At 40.6% G+C, this 21200-nt stretch overlaps 1 protein-coding gene across 2 annotated transcripts in view; it reads right to left on the bottom strand.

The window, feature by feature from the left end:
* GALNT13 (polypeptide N-acetylgalactosaminyltransferase 13) overlaps positions 1-21200 on the bottom strand; it is a 160368-nt gene that overhangs the window by 134696 nt on the left and 4472 nt on the right. For both annotated transcript variants that reach the window (XM_076343217.1, XM_076343218.1), the window contains exons 2-3: positions 12315-12414; positions 11423-11671 (exon numbers count right to left, since the gene is read on the bottom strand). In XM_076343217.1, coding sequence (XP_076199332.1) covers positions 11423-11564 — 142 coding nt within the window. In that variant the 5' untranslated portion in view covers positions 11565-11671; positions 12315-12414. The remainder of the gene's footprint in view (positions 1-11422; positions 11672-12314; positions 12415-21200) is intronic.

Genomic DNA, 21200 nt, shown 5'->3' with positions numbered 1-21200 from the left:
CAGCATACACGAATACTCCACATGACATCTACTAAAAAAAGTCTCAAAGGATGGCATTCTGATATATAAACAATCATGGCTTTACAATAGATACTATGATTACTAATTATTATTCAAATTCCATACTGTGCTAATACTGACAAACACAATTTAAAAGTATTTCTTAGTGATAAAACCAATTACTATTTATCTCAAAAGTTTCCCCAAAATTCCCCATCATCCTGCTTCAGAAAAAAAAATAACAGTCGTAAAAATGGTGGCTTACAGCTAGCATAAAAACCACTTCTCTTCCTTTGCAAAATAGAAAGGTTGCGGCATACGACAACCTAACTTGATGTATCGCTTATTCTGCACATCTTCTCAGTAATTCTGGTTTCTCCAGTGGTTTACTCTATTTCTTATAACCTACACAGAACTCAGCCAAGACGAAAAACTACTCTGCTGTGCTGAAGTTTCAAACAGTAAGGAAAAGATTCAAGTATACTGTGTAATTTGTAGAACAATTTGAAGATTATTTAAAATTGGATTAAGAAGGGCTGATGGCAGTCTGAGCTTCACATTTTTAAGCTCAATTCTTGCAAACAGACAGACTTGTGTACACTGACACTATTTACAGAGCTTTCCCGAAACCAAGGAAGCTTCATTCATGGCCTGGAAGTGTGGCGTCAGTAACAAGAAAGGAGTCATAATTTTTAGACAATATACACTATAACAGCTTCTGATGATAGAAGTACATGAGGTTTTCATGAATCCTTCTTAGTTTTCATAAAACTATTTTCTCCTGAGGTATTGATTGCCAATAAATTTTGCAAGCAAGTAGGTCTAAATGGCAACAGGTACTTTGCAAAAAGAAAAGATAGTGCCTGAGAAGAATTTCCAGTAATCTTACGATTCATCTGTTGAACATAAAAAGTAAAACAGGAAACCTAAAAACCTTCAGAACAGCTGGAAAGTGTATTCTGCCATTGCCAAAGGAAAGCAGACCTTCTAAAATTCTGGGTTTCTGTTAATCCTCATAAGAATGACTTGAAGTTTCTCAACACAGCTAGAAGACTGGCTTCTTTCTTCTGCCTTGCAATACAAACAATTTACATATCTTGCTATCAGAATAACTGTGAGAAGAGTAGTAGTTATAATGCAAAATCAAACCACTCCTATACTGCACACACGCACGTGTACACGCCATGTAATCACAAGCATCCTCAGCCACTCGGCATTTTAAGCTGGCTGTCTCTCAAATAAAAAGTTAAGTGCAAAGTAGCTGTTTCGAGAAATGATGATACATTTTCCTGCCTATCTTGCATATTCAACTAGCAGTAAGATCATTTCCCTTTAAGTATTTTCAACTTTTTACAGGTTCCTTTTTTTGTATTTAAGATTTTATATTATACCTACTTCATTAAAATCACTAATAGTTATCAATCTATCAGGGAAAGCAAATTGTCACTATTTACATGAAAACTATTTTTCTCTTGTACTATTAGACATGAAAATTTAAGCTGTTACTGGAAAAATACATACATTAAATACATGCAGCCCCAACCAGCAAGACATGTCTATGCTTACACTCCATTCGTGAGCTCCACCTCGACAAACACGGCTGGTGCCAAGATGAAGCAATGAAACAAAAACATGACAAGCTTAACTGAAAACACGGAAGAACAGTGAAATAAATTTAAAGGAGTAACAAATGGTACAACCTGATAAGCTATACCCGCTAACGAAGTTCAGATGAACTAGGGCAGTCCTCTTACACCCAGGGCACCCGCCATCTAGAAAACTCTAAACAGGCTTTATGAGGACGGCTGGAAAGTACTTGGATACCAGGGATAATATTGTCCATGTGACACAGTTTTTACACTTCAAAACCGTGTGGAATATTCAAGAGAAAAAGCAAAAATAAACAAGCCAAAAAACCCAACCGTTTATACCCTTCTCACTTAAAATCTGAAATGTTATGTAAAATTAACAATACTTTAGTCCTACTTTTAGGATACAGGATAGACCCATGCAAGCTTTTCACACCACCAATTTACTTCGGAAACATCAACCAAAAAGCTAAAAAGAATCATTATAAAACCCCTAATATATCAGGGGGGGATGGGGGCGGGAGGAAATCACATTTCAACAAATAATCCAGGGACTGACAACTGCAAGTTTCTAGATAGTTTTAAAATGCAGTCCTACCACATACTACGCCAGAGGTATCCAACTTTTGGCAGCAAGGGAGAACATAATCTCAATTATGTCACTACCATGTCATTTTTCTGTCAGCTACTACAGACGGAAAGTACTTCTGACATCTTCCAATATTTCTATGTTTACTGTCAACAAGCTAAGAGTGCAGTTTTCAATATCCACCGAACAATTCCCCTAGGTATTTGTACACTGAAACTCAAGTCACAATTCAGCTCAGAAAACTGGACACAGTTAAGATACTACAGCAGAACCGGGTGATATACAAAAATGCTGAAATAAGTTTTCATACTGCAAACCTGATTTTTTTAATTGTATCTGCTTATTAGAACAAGCACAGCATGCTTCACACTTGTAAGTAAATCAAAAAGTTTTCCTCAACAGCATCTTTAAGATTTTCACGTTGGTTTCTAATACAACACTTGTTCAGACAGATAAATGCTGAAGATAAGGAAGGTATGAATGTCAGCGAAGTATAATAAAGGTAATATTGTTCATTCCTACCAACCTTTGATTGACAGATTTTCCTATTATTTGGAAAGGTATCCTAGATTTTACTTCATTTTAATCACACAACTACTAAAAATATTTCAAAACACCACATACATAAGCAATGACATTTTTTTTCCCTTGCCAAATTGTTAGTAAAGTTGTTACATTAAATTCTTAAGTATAAAAGCAATGGAAAAAAAAAATCATAAACCTTTCTGGTCATACAGAACCTCTCATTGGGTGGGAGAGAAGGAAGTATGAGTGAGAGGGCAGACTAGACTTTTGGTTTGAGCAACTTCTATCACTTAAGCATGTGCACACTGTTAAGTATATACATGTGACACTGTATAGTGTATGATACATATATACACACAGTATATCTACACTGTAGAAGTTCACTCTTACATCATTATTCAGATTTTTTTCATTAAATATTTCTTCAGTTAAATACTTTCAACAATAAACCTTGAGATAAACCCCATCTATACAAAAATAATTAGGAAAGCAACACAAAAATGTGAAAATTATACTTTGTGCCATCAGACTTCCATGGGAGCTCACAGACTTGGGAGAACATCATTCCCTTCCTACTCTACTTTTATGGCAAAGTACCGTGCGTAATAGCCAACAACATTTTCTGTATGTCAAGATGATCACGTACAGCAATTTAATCAAACAACCCCATGTTTTGGTTGGCAGGAGGGTGGTGGTGTTTGTTTTCTGGGTTTTGTGGTTTTGTTTTTTTAAACTGGATCCCTTGAGGACGAGTCCATGTGTTTCTCAGTGCTAGCTCCTGCCTCTGGCACTGAGAAATACATGTTCCTCTTTCTTCTAATACTCCTGGCCTTTCCAGCATAACCAACCTCCAATATCGCAACCATAACCATCTATGTGGCAGGCAGCAAGCTTGGGACTCACCTATCTCATGCCATAGCCAAGGGACCTGCAGAGCCGGGGAGCAGTCAGAAACTTCTGGTGGTGGAACTGCGGAAAAATGAGGAATTCCAGACCACGTGGCTGGTTATTTGGTTTTCAGGAGATCAGAAATTACTGAGAGATACTTGCTGGGGTTTTTTTTTTAACCCCCCCCCCCCCCTTCTTCTTCAAAGGAGGGAAAGGGTTATTCAGTATCTGTCAACATTTTCACTTGTTTCATGCAATCCCAACAGCGGTAGAGACAGACTATGGATGTACCATTTGGCACACAAAGAGCAGTGTAACAGAAACACCATTTCCAGGAGACACAAATCATAGTTTCAAAGATACTTATTTACCGAGACCCATTCCACAACAAACGAGTCCTTCATTCTGCCAAAATAGTTTGGCAGACATTCTTCTAATGTCTAGCATTTAAAATATCTAACAATAAAAGTTAACGGGAAGTTATGGAACAATTTCGTTACGGTAAGAAATACCTGTCAATTCACCCTCGGATGGGAGTCCAGTGTGCTAGGAAACATGGCATTTTCTGGCTGGAGCTTGTACGTTCAAACCAGTGAGCACCACATCTCTCAGTAAGACACCCTCCATTTATTTATTTAATTTATTAAGTTTGCAATCAGAAAGAGACGTCTGCTATGCTAGTTTTCCCTCAAGCTTCAGAAATGCTTTTTTCTTGAACTGTGAGATGAATCTATAAATAAATTTAATGTATTGTCACAATATCCAAATCAGCACTTTAAATTTTGTCAACAAGTGTGTGACAAGACTTCAGTGCAATGTACATATTCATCCATCCATCTATTAAATCTTTATTGTATGCTATCAAAAAATACTTGCTGCCATTGTTACTGCAGACAGTGCAATGCATACAGTAATCTGACAGATAATCATGTTACTATGGAAACTACCAAAATGAATGCCTTATTTTCTAAACTTGGCCATAACCCCAAACTTTTATTACAGCATCCAAATGTTTCATTCCCTTGCTTTATATGATCATAACACAGACCTTTTCTCTTTAAAAAAAGATACATAAATACATTACAGGATTTAAAAAAAAACCTTCCTCTGATACTAAGTTTTCTTCAAAATAGAATTTTAATAATTTCCACTGATTTTGTGACAAATCCTTTTTGTAGCACTTGAGAACATAGTTAACAACACAGAAATGAAAATCTGCATAAAAGCATTAGACACCAAAATAATAGTAAAGATTTGTCACCACTTCATGAAAATCTAAAACATACATTGACATTACAAAGCTACATTAAAAGCATTATTCACGTTGCAGAGACAAGCACTCAAAATTACAATTTCATCTCATTACTCATATACACTCATTTTAATTAATCACACTTTCTTTACAATTACTGTTTCCAACATGGCACACGCTCCCTATTTTGTTCTTTAGAGAGCAATATTTTACTTCTCCCAAGCTCACTACATCTTTTAATCTGGACAGAAAACTGCCAACAAGTGTCTTCAAAGACAGCTTTCCAAACAGGAAACACTAAATTTAACTAACTTATTTGAATTTGAAATTAAAGATTAGAGGTTTTTCTGCAGTAAAGTCCTTTTCCATTTCAAATCCCTTAACCATGAATGAAGGAAGAACACTTAAAAGCACAGAAAACCCTCCTTGACTCCAGGACGCGTTCTTCCCGACAAGATGCCTAGAGACAAATTAAGATCCTCCCTCTCTCAACTCTTGCACCAGGCACAATAAACCACCCTCCTGGCATGACGGAAGCTTGGGGGACGGTCTGATTCTCCAGGAGCATTCGAGATTATAGATGAAAGGCCATGCATGTAGCCAAACAGATCAAAAGAGATGAGGTCTTTCCCTTTTTCAGAGTTACGTTCCTCCTCCTATCAACAGCAGCTTAACGAGAGAAGCTGCGCCTCCGACTACGACCGCTTTGCTGGCACACGCCGCCTGGTCTCTGCCACCTGGTCGCAACCAGGCTGGTGAACTCCTAGTCGTCTCACAGCACCTAACCCAAAGGGACGATGCTCTTAATTTGGTTCATAGTGAGGAGTTGCAGTAAGGAGGGGGCTACAGTAACTGCGAAACAGAGGTCTTGTGAGCATTCAGAATTACCCTAATTAGTGGAAAATTAAAATAAGGCTTAATTGATAAGATGCCAGGCTGTCAAATTGCCTTGGCTTCGAAATGGTCTGTAGCTTTTTTAACACGGCAGCAAGACCCAGCAGGTGCAGTTTATCGGACAGTAATCCACACCCGCACGACAGCAGAGCGCAGCTGAGAAGTAGGGTCTTCTGGGACAGACAGCTCTGCCGAGAGATTCTCACCGGTCGCCAGCAGGCGCCCGCTTGTTTTTCCAAAAAGTGCTGGCCTTGCAATGTTTAGGCCACCTTATTAGACACGTTATGACGTCCGTGGTGGCAGCTGGCTTTATTATGATGTATGCAGGCAAATATCCACAGCTTCAGTAACATACACCATTTGTGGATTTGTTTCAAGATGTAAAACCCTTCTCTCAGCTTTTTAGGATTACACACCGAGTATTTGTTCAAAAGCACTTCATTTGTGCGTTCGGAGAAGATGACTTCCAGAATTAATAAGAATGTACTTACAATCACAAAATTGCTGGAAGACAACAGAAGCAGTAAAGAAAAAGCTCAAGACATTTTTTAAATAAAAGGACTGTGGCTTCAGCTTTTACATACCATACCTTCTTCACAAGATCCTTCTTAATCTCGCAGCTTGGAATTTAATAGCATTCCAGTATGGTTTAAACATCTCCTTCATTGTAAGTTCATTGTGCTGAGTAAACCAACTTCTAGTTTGTGCATAAAAAGAGACTTCTGCTTTTAACAAAAAAAAGACTGTTTCTTCAAGCAGACCTGAAAGCACCCTGTCCTGCCAGTTGAGAGTATTGTATGTTTCAGACGAACTGTCTGCTAGGAATATTAGCTTGAAAATGATCGGTTCACAACATGAGGAAGATTCCTTTGCAATCCCTTCCTTGGGCAGCTACCTTTCCGCTTATCCGTCACGTCACCCATTCACTCCCACCTACTCTAAACAAGACTAGATACATTCCCACACACACAGACCTCGAGAACCAGCTTTTCTGAAAGAAACAGACCTGTCCTTGAGAAAGATTTGAAACAGAGTTGTCATTAATACTAGTGCTGAACGTGACCGAGTTGTACAGTTCTTAGCTGGAAGCCAAACAAGAAATACATACTGCACCAACACGGAGCAGAAGAGCCCGAGACGAGTCGGAACATCTGACAAACCAAGCACTATTTTCTCCCGTGTGATGCTGAATCCACGACCGGCTCAGGTTGCAGTAAGGGTCCTTCAAGAGGCAGTACAATACATCATGAATACTCTCAGACTTCAGAAACTAAGCGATGGCTGCGCTGCGCCTCCCATCAGTTCACTCAGCGCCACATTCCCGAAGTCCTCATGCACACACCCTGCAGGGTAAACATTAGGGATGCCTGGCTTTTTTTTTTTTTTTTTTTGGACTTGCCAACTTGTTTCTTCCCCTCAAAGTCCTGTCTAAGCAAACTGCTGACTGGTGCACCTCGGCTCTGGACGGTTTGAAGCCGTAAGTCAGCTTTGGCTCCTGCTTTTGCGGGAAGGGCCGTACAGACAGGAAGGAAAAGAGAGGAGGACTTCTCCCCAGATTGCTCTCTGCCATCAGGAGCACTGCTAAGTGCCGCCCTGTCCCCTTTTCCACTACACAATACACATTTTATTTCCGTTTGGGGAGAAGCCAGACCCAGCTTCTACTTAATGTGATGCTCTCCATAAAACCTATACCTGTCTCACAGCTCTTCTGAAATGATTTAGGCATGGTCAGACCTACTCTAAACCTCCTGAAATTCAACGTAAAACCTGAGTTTCCAGGGAAATCTCTACGTGTCTTACAGCAAGCTGCACAAAGGCAAGGAGCCTCTGGGAACAGGAAGGGACTGCGATCCTGTTTCTATGTTACTGATCACTCTTGAAAGAGCTCCCCAATAGTCTGTTTGATGCATGTCCTGGGAACTTACTCCTCTGCACCTCATCAAGATTTATCAGACAATGTTGCCCAAACACCACTGCGTTAGGCACCCCGAGGTATGTTCAAACACCTACACTACAACGTCAGGAGAAAGCAGCAGTGACACCCCTCCACCCTCTGGACGTGGACCCTACACGAAGGGGAAGCAGCACTGCTGACCTACTGATAGGATAGTTCCACAGTTTCTGCATCTGCCGTTGAAAAACAGAGACGGCTGAAAGGCTGTCCAATATTAATCTTCTCCCAAAGTAGGAAGTAAGTTTAAGAAATAAGTGATGTTTCTTTCAACAGTGGCACAAAAATAGATGCAAGTAAAGACGACTTGACTGAAAGCCAGCTCGGGGTTGATTAGGATAACACTTGCAAGTTGTTAAGCAATACCACTAACCCAGCGCAGCGACAGCTCATTTTTATAACGCTCAGCTTTTATATTTGTCACTTGTACACTTAAAAGATGTACAGCAAGGCATCAGAGGGGGATTTCTGACAGCTGCGTTCCAGTCTATGGACTGTCACTGCTTACAGTTCAACATCTACTGTACAGCTGTCTTTATGAATCATTTAGAATGCAATAATTATGACTGAAAAGGCAGGGAATATTTACCTCTTTCACCTATAAACACACCATTCTACATAAGCAGAATCTCTCCTCTCTAATTAATGATGAGGGTGATGGATTAAGTGACTTCAAATACTGGATTACCATGTCCCATTTAAATGTCTATTAGAATATTGATTCTTGTTGTGCCTTTTTTAATATCCTTGTGGAAATACTGTAATTATGTTGCTTTTTATATTTACAGATAATTCTGCATTCTTAATTAGAGTGACAAATACACTATTAATAAGACAAAGGTGATGGTACCCATGCAGGTACTTTACAGCAAAAAAGCAGCACTACACTTCATTTCCCTCATAATGGCTCATGGCACTTACTGTAAAGAGGTTTTAGTAGTCTGTTGGATCGGAAGCTACAGAGGTTTAAAAGACATTTCTAATTACTCCACCAGAACACACAGTTTCAGCAGGAATGAATGAAGACTTTTTGCTAAATCTCCGTAACAAAGCAAAAAATTACTCCGGATTTTTTTTGTTTTCAAATATGCATACTGACATGGCAATACATATGACTATCTAATATAACCAGAAATATTTAGGACATTGGAAAACCCAAGTGTCAGACAAATTAACTTTTAATTTAGTGGACTGGAATGTAAGTTTCATTCCAGAGCAGATACTATACAGACTGTTCCAAATAAGTGTATTTCAAGTCTGTGGATATACTAACACAAAACCCCATGAACTACATACTAAGTTACCAAACCTTCAATTATAACTGCCAATGAGAAAAAGTGGGTTTGTTGCAATTATTTATGCAAGGCTTTGTTTAGTGAATTAACAGTCCTCATCTACTAAACAATGTTTTCCTAAAACCGAAATCTTCTAAATGAGAGCATTCAGTGATTCTTGTTTACTGGAATTGTTGTCATTTAAGTCCATATGTCACCAAACAGAGAAGAGGTATCAGTCAAGGACATGTTTTTAAATTCCACAGTATTGGCGCTTTTTTTTTCCTCCTCCCTTTTAAACAACCGATCAAAAACTTAAGGATAAAGTAGATTAACTCTGCTTTTTCTTGTTTTGTTCCTTTGTGGCAGAAGCCTTCTAGAATTTCTGTAATCTCACAAAAGAGACACGCAATCAATTTCCAATAAAACTGCGCTAGTGTCCCCAAACATTACATACACTTTCATAATTCTTTTAAAATGTCTTATAATCAAATATTCTTCCAGGATCACGTAGAATATGCATAGTATAGTAACAGACACTGTATTTCTTTTACCAGGCTTTAAAGTAGAAATAGTGTTATATATTCAAGGTAACTTGTTTCTCAAAACCAAGAGCAAGAAGAGTAGTATTGCTTCTAGAACTTCTGTGCAGAAACCTCATCTCTTTATAACACGCACAGCACGTAGAATTCAATAAGTTGAATGTAAAAACAAAAGTAATTTCAAGTAGTCAAATGCAACAGAGTACTTCAAACTAAAAGTCCAGTACTGCATAGTATCATGCTGACAAAAAAGTGTCAAAAAGGTGAATTCATACTTGCAAGTTCCAAATGTTTTCATTTAAATTTGTGTGGTGGTAGCAGGGACATGTGCTTATGGGGTTTTTTTGTAGCCTAAATTGACTTAAAAGTTGTTAATGTTCAAATAAAATCTGTCATTCTAATATTTAATATTTTTCTTTACAAATCATCCAATTACATAGCAAAAAATGCAACCGATTAAAGGCATTTCACAAGATGTAATCAATTTTGAGAAAATTCCAATGCATACTTCAAAAACAATCTATGATCACTTTTCTGCAACTGACAGTATAGGTAAAATGGGTTGTTTTATTCACGATATGCCATATTCTTGCCTAATATTTGTTTAAAAATACAGTAATTCAATTACACAGGTTAAAAAAAAAAAGACCTATGACAACAAGCAATATCCTTTTTGTTTGGAAAAATATTTTTTTTTTTTTTTTTTTTTAATATCATGCAGCTATTTATATGATTGGAAGGTCAAAGTGAAGTCTTCCAAATACCTTTTGAGCAAGGACTACCGTGTGACAAACCCATCACTGAACGGTATTTTCATTTTGAATTATTGCAAAGTTATCAACTCAACTGAACCATAATCCCCAAGTGCTTTTAAAAGGATGACAATGATTTATCCTGTGGACAAAAATGAGAATCAGTGGTTTAACATACATATGTATTTATGATGAGAGGAACAGCCTCAGACACAATTTTTGTCTATTGTTAACTGTAAACATGTTACAAAAGCAGCTGCGCTAGGTATAATTAATCTTGTTTCAATCCTATTAGAGATTCAAAGTATCATCCTTCTCCCATTTTCTAAACCTAAACTTCTGAAGAATAGGATGTTAATTTACAAGGAAAAACAAACACCTGTATTTCATGAATTTCTACTCCCTCTTCGTCTTGTGACTTTCCCATAGATTTATAGTCTTAACTGCATTCGGGAATCAACATTACAGTTTCTACAGGTTACTGTCAAGCTCATTGCAAGTACCAAATCACTGCTTGTGTCTTTTGGATGCACAGAAGCACACGATCTGTCCTGTGAATGCCTGCTCTGGAAATTAGCAGTTACGAACCCAAAAACTTGTAGCTTCTGTGAAGGTTCAGTTTTCATGAACTCCCCTTTAGTAAATTACATTGCTAAAAATATTTGGAGTGAGACGAGAATCTCTGCTCCGTCTGCATTTGAGACGTGATCCTAATGTTTTCATAGGGTAGAGAGAATCTGTCTCTTAAAACAATCGTTTCAGCCAGAGTTGGCAGTTTAAAAGCAAGCTTACAAGTAAGTATCTTTCACAAATGAAAAAACAATCAGAGAGCATCAATTCTCTTGTAGGTCAAATGACTTCTGATAAAAGAGGTTCTTAATATGTTTACTTCTGTTTTCTCTTCCACGTATCACAGACATTTTATATTAGTTTCGCTGAAGAAAACATACAAGACTCAGGCTTCGTTATGGCAAAGGTCAAACACTAAGATAACTGAAACTAATTCAGAAGCCACTAAAGCACTACAGAAACAAAGTACCTCAGATCCTGGCATTTTGTCTGTTTGACTTGGAAAAAGAATTTAGAAAGTACAGAGCAACATATGAGGCCAAATACTTCCAAAAGAAATCTATGACCTTCAAAGATAGCTTAGACTTGGCACTTACCCCTCAGAGCAGGCAGCAGAGACCTCTCTTTCTTGTCATCACATTTATTACATTCACTAAAGTATAGAAGTAAAAAGACGTCCACAAGCACCCACATGAGAGAAGTGGCTAGAACCACCTTGCAGTAAACAAATCTCCTCATTGCTTTACTTGGTTTCTAGCTCAAAAGCTGAGGAAAGACAGCAGTTGCTGAGATGTATCAAACTCCCACAGTTAAAATCCAACACGGAAGCAGAGACAAGCATCCCACTGCAAACAAAGAAAAAGAATGTCTGAATTAGCTAACAAGTACACACAGTTTGAAGTGAAAAATTTATAGAAAAGTGCAGCGTGGAGATCTTTAAAGTAGCTGTTTCTTTCCATACATACAGGTACTTTCTGTTTTTTACCATCCTTCTATGAATATGACCCATTTTGACTTGCATACATCACAGACAGTCTACGTAACTTGCCTTCATTTAGAAACACACGTAATACACATATCCCTTTCGTTCAATGTAACACATTTTCATAAAGATTACACAAAAAGACAACAAAGCAGTGTCAACAGACAGTTCTGATACTCATCATTTTATTGAACATTAGACATATTATCACAAAGAACAAAACTGAATTTTAATTTTCCTCAAATAATGTGTTTATAATGCTATTTTAAATATGGCCTCTGAACACTAAAAGCAAATTAATTTTTATCTTGCAGAAAAATTCTGAACACCATCTCACTACCACCAAAAATGCCTTGCGAAGGAATGCTTCAGTCACCCACCTACATATTTAGGCTCTTGCCTGCTACAGTAAGTTTGGTCAAGAAAAGCTAAGTGTGAGGGCCTCCACATCTACTCTCAACGCAGATCTGTAAGTTAGATGACTGTATTTACAACCTTACGCTTACCATTATAAGCTGCGTTCCACGTCAAGATTGGGAGGTCTGCGTCGGCCATGCTCCCAAAGCACTACCTTAGCACTAAACCGCTGGATAACTTTCCAGGTGCCTATAAAAGAAAACAAACAGAAGAAAGGCCTTACCACTTGACTGTCTTTTCTAGTACATAAAGAAGTTTATTATAGTTAAAAAAAGCTCTCATAAGTTTTGTCCGCATTTTAACCTACGTATCTTAATTAAATGTAATTTTATACATAACACTTTTCTATCTTAGTTCTGAAAAACCTTCAGCTTTTCAATCCAGCAGCACCACAACTGGTAACACTCCTGGTTTAACACACTCCTGGCCCGGCTTTCTTCACACATCATTGCACTCTTCCCACACCACCTCACCCCGCCACATGACTTTCTGTTAAAATGGATTTCTGTCCCTCCCAGTGATCCCCCCAAGGAGCACAGCGTCACGTTGACTCCCACAGCACGCAGGGAGACGAGAACCAGACAACTGGTCCAGTTTATCTCCTTGTTCAAACAGCAGCATACCGGGTGAAACACAGTGCCGAGGGAGCTTCCCTAACAGGTCATTTTCAGTTTCGGTAGTTCCCACATATAAGAAGTTTACATTACGTTTTAATTACAGTTCATTTGAACCAATGAGATGGAAGAGATGGAATGATTTAAATACAGTTTTTCAAATTACTCTTGAAGAGCTATTTTACTATGTAATCATTAATAAAGTTTTCCATCTGTCTTAAGTATAAACACAACCAATAGGTCTGTTTTGTGCTGAAGCGATTCACAGCCAGTTGATTTAAAATTTCAAGGGCTCCGGAATCCTTGTCTCAGGTTAGCACAATCCATTTTCATGCCAGTCAACAGGAATAGTTTAATTAAAGGAAGAAAATTACAAAGAAAAAACAAATTAACAGAGATTTTTATTAGAAAAGAGAGGAGAAAACAGCGGAAGTGTTAATTCTCCCCACGCAGTCTCTGTCACCATGGTGGCTGTAATTGGCTTTTGTAGCGTTGAGTACAATAGTTATTTGTTCAGCACCAGCTGAGATACAAAGGCACCTCCTCCCCAAACTCTTAATAATACAGAATTTTTTTCTTCATCGGTTCTTGTTTTAATATAAGCGAGTAAACCTCAGAAGTGCAGCAGTCATCAATGGGCGATTGGAAAAATCGTCCATTCCCAATGCTGTGGAGTTTTTAAACCCATAGTCTGTACAGGAACCACCGCAGTCTGCTACGATGCATTAGCCAGCTGCGCAGCTTTCGGGTGTTTGAATAAAGGCGGTGCAACAGGCTATTACAAAGTTAGCAGCAGTGACGGCAAACTCCTTTTTTACAATAGTTAACATTCAGATGCAATATTCCTCCCCTTGCTTAAAAAAATAAAACCCACTTTAACCTTTCAAAGTCCAGCTAATTCAGGGTACTTCCACGCCCAGGTATGCGCAGCATCTCTTTGCGGGGAACCGGCAGCGCAGCCTGCTGCGAAATGCCGTTGGCCTCAAGCTCTAACCATTAATCCAGTCCTGGGTTGCTTTGCTACAGATGTGAGGATTACTAGTGGCAAAGAACTAAGCCTCCTACTCTTCACGTCCTATAAATACCTTTTTTTTTTTTTAGGAAGAAATTAAATAAAGTATTTCATTGCCCAGAGAAAAACCACCAGCAGATACTGTAACTTAGCAGCCCGTACAGTCCCAGCCAGTTACTCTGCGAATGTACACATAAATGCCTGTAGGAAACCTCACCTGTCGGTAAGTGTGAGGCAGCTGGGGAGGACTACATTTTTTTCTTGGAACGCAAGTTTCAAATTCGTGCTACAAGAGCTATCTATTTGGGGTGGGAGGGAGCTTTCAAAGACACATGGCGGAGGCTCAGTCCCACCGCTGAATCCGGTGGGTGCCTTGCTCCTTGGAGGAACCGGCTAGGAACACCACGTTTCGTTCATGTGGGATGAGGAATTAAGATCAAACGGTTGAAGAGGGACCACTTGTTTTCTGCATGGTGTTTTGGTGAAAGCCACCCTCCCTGCCGTAGGCAGGGCTGACCAGCTCAGCCCTTTCTCTGGGCATACGTGAAGCCAGGTGGAAACCAGAACCGGGTACTATACCTGTAACAGTTCAGGTGCTGCTCAGTTTAAACTGCTCCCACTCATGCCTGAGAGCTCCCGGGCTCCACCTAACCTCCCCACAAATAATCCTCAAATTAGCTTCCATTTCAATTAGGGTTTATTTGAACTAATAAAATAAGTAAAAATCCATGCATATTGAATTCCAAATGTATACACATAGAATCATAGAATCATTGAGGTTGGAAAAGACCTCTAAGATCATTGAGTCCAACTGTCGACCCAACACCACCCACTAAGCCATGTCCCTAAGCACCTCATCTACTCGTCCTTTTAAATACCTCCAGGGATGGGGACTCCACCACTTCCCTGGGCAGCCTCTTCCAATGTTTCACCACTCTTTCAGTAAAGACATTTTTCCTCACGTCCAATCTAAACCTCCCCTGGCACAACTTGAGGCCGTTTCCTCTCGTCCTATCGCTTGTTCCTTGGGAGAAGAGACCGACCCCCACCTCGCTACAACCTCCTTTCAGGTGGTTGTAGAGAGCGATGAGGTCTCCCCTCAGCCTCCTCTTCTCCAGGCTAAACAACCCCAGTTCCCTCAGCCGCTCCTCATCGGACTTGTTCTCCAGACCCCTCACCAGCCTCGTTGCCCTTCTCTGCACACGCTCCAGCACCTCAACGTCCTTCTTGTAGTGAGGGGCCCAAAACTGAACACAGTATTCGAGGTGCGGCCTCACCAGTGCCGAGTACAGGGGCACGATCACTTCCCTGCTCCTGCTGGCCACACCATTTCTGATACAGGCCAGGATGCCATTGGCCTTCTTGGCCGCCTGGGCACACTGCCGGCTCATGTTCAGCCGGCTGTTGACCAGCACCCCCAGGTCCATGCATCACCAAGATAGGCTACCTGATCTTTTTTCCTTCAATCAAGTGCTTGAGTTGAATTTGAAAAAATATCGTTTCCGACAGAATGATTTTTTTAATAAAATGAAAGTTTATAATCTGGATTTTTTTTTTTTTCAACCTAGCTCCGTTTCAAGATGGAAGTATCTCCCCTCTCCCTTTCCTTCCCTTCCCCGAACCTCACATTTGCACAAAAAATTCACAATCATTTTGACTAGCCAAGATAGCATTTTTCAGCAAGTATTAGAAATAAAAAAAATATATATATATATGCAAAGCTAGGGCTAGGCATATAGGAGCAAGGTTCTCCTTCTCCAATTTGAGATAACATAAAACACAGAAGAAAATAATTTCATCAAGGTCCAGACCACCTCACGGTGATCTCGAGACACTTCTGCCAAAACCTCCATGTTCTTCTCAATATACTTGTGGATTTTGAATGCTTTTCAGTCCCCATAAATGCTTTATATTACAATTCCTTAAGAGATAATTTAATTAATATGTCTTTTAAAAAAAAAAAAAAAAAATCACATGCAAAGGTTTACACCAAGAACTAGATACAATGGCTGCTAACCCAAAAAACAAACAAAAAAAAAGCGCAGCGTGCCTTTGGCTGCTTTTCCAAGATTTCTTAGCAGTAAAGAAGAAACTTAGGCAAAGACTTGTGGCTACAATAAGGATCATGCTAAACATGTTCTCCACCTTCCTCCCAAGTACAGCCACCACTGACCTGCTTACTCCGCACTTGGAGCGCAAGCCACTCACGTATGAGAGCACGATGTGAACATGAACTACTCGATTCCTATCACACAAGGAAAACATCAGCGCTATGTAAGAGGACCACTGAAAGTTCAAGCACTCAAGAAAACCCAAAACAAACAAACAAACAACCCCACAACCCACAAAGAGCCAGAATTGGGGAGCGTAAGGGAATTCCCAAAGCACGTGTGCATTATGACCTTGCCACCTGCATTTTCCCCACGAGCCTTCAGCATTCAGCCACCCTCACCACCGACACACCCTGGTTTCAGCCTCCCGGCTGGGGCTCCTCTGCCACTCTGCTGCTTCTTTCCCAAAGTCCATCTCCCAGCCTTCTCTGGCCTCAGCCCTCCCGCCCCACCACTGCCGCAATGGAAAGAAAGGCAGTCTTTTCCTGTCGGGTGTCTCCTTTTCCTCCTCTCATTTCCCAAGGCCCATTACCAGTTTTTAATGTTTCCTTATTCAGCTATTTCAGACGCCCAGTCAGGATCCTCAGCACCCTTCTCCACCCGTTTTCCCTCTCCTAATCCTACCTCCAGCCTCCTTTTCCGAGAAGCTGATTCTCTTTGCCTCCAAATACCCGTTTCCCTGCAAGGGCCAGTCTTCTGCTCAGCTCAGTCTCTTCCCTCCTAGCCTGGCTCTCCTCCTGCCTGCGCTCAAATAAATGGGCTCCTTCCACAGTTCTGTCCAGGCCGACCACAGCCTGGAGCAACACCTGCAAAGGACGTCCGGCAGGCACTGCTGGCATGTGGGATGCAAACAGCCAAGGCACAGTCTGGTCACCAACAGCCCCGAGCGGAAGGAACCTCTCAACATATAGAGTAACAAGGTTTTCAGGAGGAGGAGGAGGAAGGTAAGTATGCCGGGGTTTTGAGCTACCACTTCTAAGAATAAAGCTAATTTAAAAAGAGTATCTAGCAGCAAAGCAGCGAGGGAAATTCCTGCCCCAAAAAACTGCAGTTTGGCAGTGTTATAAGCCATAAAAACAGGGGTTTATAATAGAAAACAGTATGCAAATTCAGAAATCATCTGCATTGCCAGCTTTTCCTAAAACTACCACAATAAAATGCTGTGGTAAGAGAATGTTATGGAGGTTGCAAATCCAAGCTCTGAAAAACTGGCAGAATTAGAGATAGCTGCAAAACCTTGACTTGCCTTTCTCATGTACTAAAAAAATCCCCTCTGCAGAGCCCACTTTCACTGAGTGCACACAGCAGATCACATCTGTTAAAACGAAGCAGTTGTTCAGTATTTCTTCTTGTAACTCACCACACAGCCCCATGCCCTATTTATTTCGTACCAGCCAAGCCATGCACAGAATGAACAATATTTAATTTTCTCAGGGGCTCAAAGCCATGGCATTCATCACTATTATACCCAGTTGCCTCAAAAGTTTTTAATTTACTTTCACAACATCTCTGTGAGACAAAAAAAAAAATATTATCCCCTCTGTAGAAACAATGGGAACACAGACTGAGGCCAAGACTTTGGAAAGCATTCACCAGTTTTGCTCCCCTGGTGATGGTCCTGGAGTCGCACCCTTCGAAGTCTGACATGTAGCCCACGTTAGTGCATTGATTCAACAAAAGGCCCGATTCTTGAGCCAGTATTTTCCTACCAGTGCTGAAAAGGGACCAGCCCCGAGCTCTCGCCTGCCTGGATCCCTCAAAGCCATCCCTCCCCTCCCACGCTGCTCTAGCAGGATCAGCATCCACTCCGCAAGAGTCAGCTCCAGTCTGTCCCTGGGCATGCTCGTCAACATTTACACTAGAGAGAGAAAGATGAAAGCTGCCTAAGTGACAGAGTGGTCTGTTAAGTGATAAGCATAATCTTCATGTCTTGACTTAATGGACTAAAAGTCTTAAAACTGCAAATATGCTGCACGTAAAAATTTCATCTAGGGTGTTAACTGAAAGCTTCTAGCCAGAGTAACACCTTTTTGAAGCACCGAACACGGCTTTTTGTAACATGCCTGTTGATCGTCTTGATCTGGGCTCCTCCAAGGAGCATCCACCTGTTTCATAGACCAATGGTTTCCTCCAACTGCTTTTTGTCTTCGCACCTTATTAGTGAAACTTGTGGCAACTTCAGGCTCTGTTGTAGACTTAAGAGACATAAATTGCAGCACCACAGGAGTGGGGGTAAGAGCAAGTCCAACACAGCGGCTCTCCAAGCGCTACAAAAAAACTATATTCAGGAGAAACTTAATGGAACTTTATCTCCATGCATTTTCAAATGGCCAGTTTCTGTAAATCAGTATGAGCACATCCTTGAACAGCCCCTTAATCTGTTGCCACTCTTAAGACTCAATATGAATTAAGTGTCCTAATCCTTTGGCCAGACAGAAATAAGCTGTTTACAAAAGTTCCTCCAAAGAAAATGAGAATTGCCCGATTTATCACTCAGCACTTTTGCCAATTTAATACAGAAGCATCATTAGAGTCCTAGAGTCCATCTACATCCTAGAACTGTGATTACGTCTTCCCAATTAATATCAAAACTACTCTGACCTCAATCTGATCTCCCAAACCTGTGAGACTGCAACCTGTGCAAAGCAACTTCTGTTAGCCATCTATACTCCCAGGAACACCAAAACTGACCAATGACACCCAGATGCTTAGATAAGAAAGGATACAAACTGCAAATTATTATTATTATTATGAAAGTATTGTTTCAAAACAAAACAGTCAATTTCTTATAGAATGAAATCTAAAATAGAGCTGAACATCATTTTTCAAGTCAACATTGATCTTAATGCTAGCCAGAAAAGCTTAATGAAGTGCCTACAGGAGCTAGGGCCTGATAAACATGCAGCTTCATCTACCGTGTGTCAGGAACACGCACAGGACGTGAGGAGGAATGCTACACCTCCTTCCTCTGCCAGATGTGGCCACATCTGTATGCATCTACAGCATGCTGCAGTGCAGCATCAGGCAGCAGTTGCCTAGCAACTGGGGGGGCTGCTCCCCTGGGTACCAGGCTCTGCCAAAAGCCCCCAGAGCTGCCCAGCCGCTCCCCCCTTTCCGATCAGTCACCAGACGCAGCACGTGTAACTCACGACACCAGCCTGGCTTTCCAGACTGCAGGGAGGTTTCGGGCTTGCTCTTGGGGAGGGGAAGGGATTTGTTGCCTCTGCTGCCAGGTGGTTCCCAGCTCCTCCAGCCTCCCCCCGGAGCTGAGCCCGCCGGTGCCTGGCAGCTAGGTGGGACCGGCTGGCAGCGGAGGGGGTGCGCTGGGCAATACCTAGGTGGATAACGGAACAGCCAGGAATCCCATCGGCACCCTGAAGCCTGTCTCACAGCAGAAGGAAAAGGAGGCCTGCTTCTGCCTCCTGGTCTGTACACACTTAAGACAAGTTTTGCTATACGCAACAAGAGCTGTAACCGACAGGATGATGATAGCAGTAGAGGGACAGAAAACACAGCAAAATACGCCCCAGCGGTACCTGCACTGCCACTACAGCGGCTTGCTTTCTCAGAGGACAAGGCATAGAGCCATGTTTCCAAACCACATCACGGTTCTTACTGCAGTTAAGTAGCACTCGTTATGTGCGCAACGCTTCACAGTTGAAAAGCAGAATCAAAAATGCCTATTCCTGATAATGTTATTTGTACGGGTGTTTTCTAGTATAGATTTGATTAAATATCACTGCATACAGCTGCGCATTTCCACAGAGAATATTTCCCCCATACCTCTGCATAGCACCAAACTACAAACAGAACTCCTCCTCTCTTCTTTCACATCCCTCTAAACTAACAGTATTGGATATGTACCCCAAAAGGTCAATCAAGGCAGTTTTCTGCCCCCCCCCCCCCCCTCCTTTTTCCCCTCAATACTGTATAATGCGATGGCAGGCGCATTAGAAAGACGAGTAAGTGGATGGAGTTACATTACTGTTACGACTCCAGTGGTAATTTCCTGCCTTTTCATTATTTAACTGAGACATGCTGCATTTTCTAGTGAATGTGTTATTTGTTGTGTAGACCATTCTTTTAACGTATGCGACTTAACACCGCAGTCAGCACTGAAATTTATCTTATTTGACATCTCTATATGTTAGCAAGCATCTCCATTCACAGCCTTTCAAATGTTCCTCTCATACACACTTGAAAGAATTTAGTCTAAAGGCAAAGAATTAGAAACCTTAGGATGGCCATAGATACCGTTACAATACTGACCACAAGAGTATTGTGTATGAGAATACCAGAGCATTTTATGAACTGGTTAATTCAGACATATTAAATTATTGCTGTTGACAAACCCTTGTTATAATGCAACACTTGACACCCAAGTGATGTACCTATTAATGAACACTGAGCTCGTGATAGTAGCAGAATACTTAATTTTTAAAAAACGAATGCAACTCAGTAGTAAAAGCATCCGAAAAGCCCTCCAGTAAAGCAGTGTCTCAACCTTTCAGAGCTGATCTATAGTACACATCTGCTCTGTCAGAGTCACTTGGATCAGACTTCTGCAAAAGATGGGTAGCTCAGCTGAAGAGTAATCAGAAAGAAGTTTGCTGGAAGAAATTCCTGAGCAGAAATAAGAGCAATCACAAATGTCTCTTTCACACCTAAGGCAGGCAGACCAGAGTTCAGCTCATCTGAAATCTAAAATCTCCAGCCTTCACCTCTAATAAATCAAAGAATGAATGTGACTGTTTCTCGTAGCTTTCCCGTGATTCACTGAAGCTGCGGGAGTAAAACCAGACAACAACAAAATTTAAGCGTCAGTCACAGAAAGATTTGGCATTATTATTTTTGTCAATCTCTGCTGCAGAATCAGATTCCAATGCAGGCAGTACTGCACCGAATGGCAATTAGCCAGCGTGAACTGACAAAACTCTATTAAAACACAACTGCATCCATGCATACTAGCACCAGGGTATCACGGAATATGATCTAACAAGCTAAAGTCCACTGCTTAAGCTTTGGGTAAAATGTGCTACATTGCATTATAAATTAAATTTATCAGAGTTGCTACGAGAGCAATTATCATTAAAAAACTGAAAAGGCAAGCTTGCTTTAAGAACTATTAAGGTTTGCAACCCTATCTTTCTCAGGCATACCTTAATTTTAAAATAAACAAGTTAAAAATATATTCTGCCTACAAAAAAATCTTATGACTAGATTGATCTAACCAAACCT

The sequence above is a fragment of the Aptenodytes patagonicus genome, chromosome 6, assembly GCF_965638725.1.
Source record: "Aptenodytes patagonicus chromosome 6, bAptPat1.pri.cur, whole genome shotgun sequence".
Classification (NCBI taxonomy): Eukaryota; Metazoa; Chordata; class Aves; order Sphenisciformes; family Spheniscidae; genus Aptenodytes; species Aptenodytes patagonicus.
Note: the sequence above shows the minus strand (reverse complement) of the source record. Positions and strands in the feature narration are given on the sequence as shown.